This window comes from Chelonia mydas, chromosome 9 (assembly GCF_015237465.2).
Source record: "Chelonia mydas isolate rCheMyd1 chromosome 9, rCheMyd1.pri.v2, whole genome shotgun sequence".
NCBI lineage: Eukaryota > Metazoa > Chordata > Testudines > Cheloniidae > Chelonia > Chelonia mydas.
Genome location: NC_057855.1, coordinates 36,268,180 through 36,274,179, shown reverse-complemented (window position 1 = coordinate 36,274,179; position 6,000 = coordinate 36,268,180). Strand labels below are relative to the sequence as shown.

Sequence of the window (6,000 nt, the reverse complement as noted above, 5' to 3'; positions counted from 1 at the left end):
TGAGCCTAGTTAGCTGCTTTGAGAGCTGTACTAACATACAAGTTTGAAAACGGGTCTGCCTCACTGTAGTATATAGGGACTAAAATTTCAGAGCACTCCTTGACCCCTTTCCCCACCCCAGAAACACAGGGCCCTGCCAAAGAGTGAGACTAGTAACAGCTTCAGAGTCAGGAAGCTACAACGGCTCTCTGATGGCCCCCTTCCTACCTCCTGTTCTGCGCATATCTTGGTGCGGGAGAGAACCTGGCCCATGGTGGCAGAAGGGTTACAAATGCTACTGACTATGCCAGCAGTGCTTTATTAAATTTCTTGTATTCTTCTTTAAGCGGACTCTCAGAAGTTACAAGCTTTATTACCCATTGTCTGCCACACAGCACCAGAGCATATAGTGCTACTTCCCTAAATAGGTATGACTCCTCCATATAAGATCTCCTGAAAATCACCATAATTTTCTAGACATAAATGATCAGATATTTCCTTCTTCCTGCTATTGCAAATAAGCAGTTATCAATGTTGACAGCTTATTTTAATGAGACCCAGTCCTGATTATCTCATACTGCTGATAATTTAAATCTGAGACAGATGCAGATGTGCTTGTTATGTGGAACTGTCATGTCTTCAACTGCTAAGTTAACATACTAGTTCACACAAGTTTTAAATGCTCTTAGGCTTGTGATAAACACAATGGGCCCAACTCTCCACCACTCTGCATCTTATGCAGACAGTTACGCCAATGCACAATGTGTGTAGGACTCTACTGCAACAGAATGGGAGCATTTTATCCACACTGAGTCTCTGTTGCCTTGCACCAGAGCAGACCCCAAGTCACAGGGATACATTTGCTCACAGAGAGGTGATATGAGGGACTCAAGAATCTGCTCTTTCCATACTTCCAGCCCCACCCCGACTAATTACACAAAAATGCTCTCAAACAAGTAGGAAGGCAACTCAGTGATAAGCAAACCCATCAAGTGCTCTTCCTTGGAACACTTTGCTGATACACTGTTCCTAAACGATATCCTCCAGGTGTTGATAATAATACTGTTTAACTTGCATCCTTTGAAGTGTGGGAAAGGACCTCGTGGGGGGGGCTGAGATCTCCTCCTCCAGTACATTTTTGAAAACACCTGCCATTAGGTGCAACCTGGGGCACTGCAAAGACAAAATATTTGCTCTTCAAACATATTTTTGAAGCCTTAAGGATAAGTCATCCACGGCAGGACTGGTTTAGCAGATTGCAGAGAAGCTTAGCTCCATCAGGCTAGGGAAATCAAGAAAACCATCGTTTCAGTTGGTGGTAGAATTTTAACAAGTGGCTCCCAGGAGTCCTGCCCACAAATGCTCACCAGCACATCGCTGTGATACGTTGGCTTCTCTGACTGTTCATAATGCACTTTATTTTTTCCTTTGTACAAAAACAGATATAAAATTTAAATCCAATACAAAGTGAATACTAGCAATGACAAGTTTACATTACAGTAAAATAGGACGTCAATGCAAATGTGTTATCAAGACATTAGTTCTTTAAAACTTTACCTCAGTGGTACATGCATTATATAAAATAAACTGCTAGAGCTTTTCATCTAGTTCCACAAAAGATACCCAGTCATCAAGCCATTCAAGGGCAAAAATAGTGTTGAAGGGACATCTACAAACCCAAAGACATTTTCCACAGAAAAATCAATGCTAATAGAAATGGTTTGTTTAGTCATGCTCTTGTTAAAACCCTCCCACAAAAACTATGCATAAAATTCTTAGGACAGAAAAAGCTCAGTAAGTTTGTTAGCATAGGCAACCATTCAGTAGTTCAAAGAATCTTTTAGACATTTTGAAAAGGTATCATAGTTTTCAATTTGTATTTTCCCATAAAACCAGAACTACATTGACTCCTTTTTCAAAATCTAGTTACAGCAGGCTAAAAACTAGTTCTTGAGTGAAGTGAAAGTAGTGTACGAAAATATTTAACGGAACTAGCAAGGATGTATCAAATGAGTCTCTACTTTGCTTCTTAAGGAAAACCTTTTCCATACTCAAGGTTTGTTTATTTGTCCCATAAACAAGACTGCACCTAAGGGATTAAATAAAGACCAATATTACTACATATATCCAATTTGTAAGTATTGTAGAGCATTCACTGAAAAATACATTTACAGAATGCGTTCAAATAAAATCTAGGTAAGAAGGCTGTTTCACACTCCATGAGCTTTCTTTGTTTTGGTTAGGGGAACTGTAGATTAACAAACTATTTGTTTTTAGGTGAGTTTGGAGTGTATACGAATATAGATTCTCCCAAGACCCTCCCATACACTAAGGTCAGAAGGGACCATCATGATCATCTAGTCTGACCTCCTGTGGAGTAGGTTTTCCAGTTCTTCTGGTTTATTTTAAACAAAATTAAAAGCATAACACAGAAGCATCTTTTGTATTTGTTTTAGCAACACCTACTGGACAGCTTCAAGCTTTCCCACCTAGAAATTACAGTTTGCACGTAGTCATTATACTGTATGAACTCAACTTGCACGCAAAATAATACAAACTTTGCTTACCTGTAGGATTGTGACGGATGAAAAATACAAATGGTCTGTCTACTATAAACCAAGGAGGGGAAGACCTGGCTATTAAAATTGCAGCTTCCAAAGAAAGTGAAAGAAGAGAAAAATGGGATGGAAAATTAAACAAGCCAAACACTATCACACTATAAACAGTGCAAATATGAAGCATCAAACAGGTTTATGATTTGCATTAGATATTTGTTTGCTCCTTTAGATGTTCCATTTCACTATCATGCATCAGTTTATCAATTGTTTTATAATCACCAGTGGCAGCATGGGTCAGCCACAGGAGGCCATTTTATCCAATGCTATCTATTGCAAATGAGCCTTCTTATATTGCTCACCAGAACCACACAATCCATTCAAAAAAGAGAAGAACTAATAATTAACATCAAAATTCAAGACTGTTCCCCTACAGGAAAACCCAGCTGCCATCTTAGAGCAGTGTGGCATAAATGCGTGCCTCTGGAACAGCAAAAGGAGGCGTATTAGGAGCCAAGGATTTGGCCACTAAATTTTAAACTTGATGCTGTTCTATAGGTAGCCAGTAGAGTGAAAAGACTGTTTACAATTTGTGGAAGGCTATGTTTAACTAATTCTGTATTGACCTAAAATTCACTTAAACAAAAACAAAAAGCCACCTCTCAATGGTAAAATTCACTTGATTTTTTACTGTCCTTTCTGAGTACGTGCTTCTGCTGAAGTGATCTCAATTTAAGCGTTCACAAAAGGTTTCCCACTTCAGAGAAAATCTAATTAATTTGTTTTAGTATAGTTACTTTTAATTAAGGATTAAATTAAACCAGAGAGAGAACTACTTACTTGTTGCTGCAGAAGCTTTGGTTCCATCTTCACTAACTTCAATTTTTGCTTTTTGCAAAATATGAGATACATGAAGGCTTTCCGTTCCTGTGTGACCAAAACAAGAACAGCACTTGTGTTAACATGCAGTTATACATTTGTTATACTGTATGTAAAGTTTTCCAAAATAGTAAGTTTCTTGTATCCGGTAGACCAACTGTATAGCAGAGCACGAGAAGGCTGCTACAATTCTAGCAAAGACTAAGGTTGCCAACTTTCTATTCACACAAAACCGAACACCCTTGCCCTGCCCCTGCTGCATGCTGTCTCAGAGGCCCTGCCCCCCTCTCACTCCATCTCCCCCCTTCCTTCTGTCATACACCCTCGCTCATTTTCACCGGGCTGGGACAGAGGATTGGGGTGCAGGGGTGTGAGGGCTCCGGCTGGGCATGTGGGCTATGGGGTGGGGCCAGGGATTAAGGGTTTGGGGTGTAGCAGGGTGCTCAGGGCTGGGACTAAGGGGTTCAGAGGATGGGAGGGGGATCAGGACTGGGGCAGGCGCGGGGGAGGAGGGTCAGGGGTGCAAGCTCCCAGCGGCACTTACCTCAATCAGCTCCTGGAAGCAGCGGCATGTGCCCTCTCCGGCTCCTACGCAGAGGTGCGGCCAGGCGGCTGTGTGTGCTGCCCCATCCGCAGACACTGCCCCCGCATCTCCCATTGGCCATGGTTCCCAGCCAATGGGAACTGCAGAGCCAGCGCTTGGGGCGCAGACATCATGCTGAGCCCCTTGGCTGCCCCTACGATTAGGAGCTGGAGTAGGGACATGCTGCTGCTTCCGGGAGCTGTGTGGACCCATGGCAGGCAGGGAGCCTGCCTTAGCCCCGCTGATCGGACTTTTAACAGCCCTTTTCGACTGGGTGGTCTGGTCGAAAATTGGACACCTGGCAATCCTAGTAAAGATTGAAATCATGGTGGAGGCAAGAGGATTTTGTCCTGTTGTTAAGATGCAGTTGCTGGATCTGATCACTACAGAAGCAGCCAATCTGATGACACCAAGCAGAGAAAGCATATAATATGCTTCATGTAAAGGAATGGATTAGTGGGACTTCTGCGTGACTGTTTTTTATATAACCGTAGTATATCAGTTGTTAAATTGAGAAGTATTAACACAGGCACAATGTTGCTATTAGTTAACACATACATTAGCCAAAGCACAGAAAGAGTGCTAATATGAAATTTAACATACTAAACAAGTCTGCTATGGCCTTTGTGTATACTTGCCATTGCAGCGTTAGCACATGCTTGTGTATATAATTAAAACAAACACATGGTGATGGACAATGTCCAAAATCAGAATCTATTGCCCTGGCTTTATTTAGTGATGCAGAAATCAGTGGCACAATTCACTCACTGATTAAGTGCATTATGTTTATGATGACAGTAATAAAATAAATGGGATAGAAAATGTCTAGGTGACTGGAGGACATAGTTTACCCCAAAGATGCAGCAACACAAATCATTTTTAAAAACTACTGGTACAATCTTAGATTCTGAGCTTATTTTGTGGTTTTAAAGGTAAAACTGAAAATTTGTAATCAGAGTAATTTTTTCTTAAATACAGAAATTATAGCAACAGGTAATACAATTTAAATTCATCCTGAGTATCTTAAAAACTATTTAAATAGAACACTTTGCTTCCAATAAAATAAAGGACCAAGGGCTGACAATTAATTGCAGTAAACTCACGTGATTAACTCAAAACAAATTAACTCAATTAAAAACAATACCAATATAAATTATAAATATTTTCTACATTTTCAAATATATTGACTTCAGTTACAACAGAATTCAAAGTGTACAGTGCTCACTTTATATTATTTTTATTACAAATATTTGCACTGTAAAAAGGATAAACAAAAGAAATAGTATTTTTCAGTTCACCTCATACAAGTACTGTAGTGCAATCTCTTGATCATGAAAGTGCAACTTACAAATGTAGAATTTTTTTTTTTAAAATAACCGCACTCAAAAACAAAACAATGTAAAACTTTAGAGCCTACAAGTCCATTCAGTTCTACTTCTTGTTCAGCCAATTGCTAAGACAAAAAGCTTGTTTACATTTACGGGAGATACTGCTGCCCGCTGCTGATTTACAATGTCACCTGAAAGTGAGACCAGGCATTTGTATGGCACTGTTGTAGCCAGCATTACAAGGTATTTATGTGCCAGATGTGCTATACAGTCATATACCTCTTCATGCATCGACTTGTACATTGCACTTTTATTACCGTGCAAATATTTGTAATAAAAATAATGTAAAATGAGCATTCTACACTTTGTATTCTGCGTTGTAATAAAAATCAATATATTTGAAAATGTAGAAAAACATCCAAAATATTTATAATAAATTTAAATTGGTATTCTGTTAATGTTTAACAGTGTGATTAAAACTGCAATTAATTGCAATTAATTTTTTTAACCGTTTGATAGCCCTAAAAGGAACTTAATCTCTTATTTCAAGTGGAGACGTGTATAAGAGATATAAATGAGTTGTGTTAACAAGCAAGGTCTTTTTGTTTTGGATGGGGGTTTTTTTTTTTTTTGGGGGGGGGGGGGGGGGAGTAACTAATCAGAAATCTGATGGCGA

General features: G+C 39.5%; 1 protein-coding gene across 1 annotated transcript in view; it reads right to left on the bottom strand.

Moving 5' to 3' along the window:
- Window positions 1-1,376: 1,376 nt before the first annotated feature.
- SERPINE2 (serpin family E member 2) overlaps window positions 1,377-6,000 on the bottom strand; it is a 38,561-nt gene continuing 33,937 nt past the window's right edge. Inside the window, exons 7-9 of the mRNA XM_037909248.2 lie at window positions 3,375-3,461; window positions 2,547-2,630; window positions 1,377-2,068 (exon numbers count right to left, since the gene is read on the bottom strand). Of these exons, the coding sequence (XP_037765176.1) occupies window positions 2,031-2,068; window positions 2,547-2,630; window positions 3,375-3,461 (209 nt within the window). The 3' untranslated portion in view covers window positions 1,377-2,030. The remainder of the gene's footprint in view (window positions 2,069-2,546; window positions 2,631-3,374; window positions 3,462-6,000) is intronic.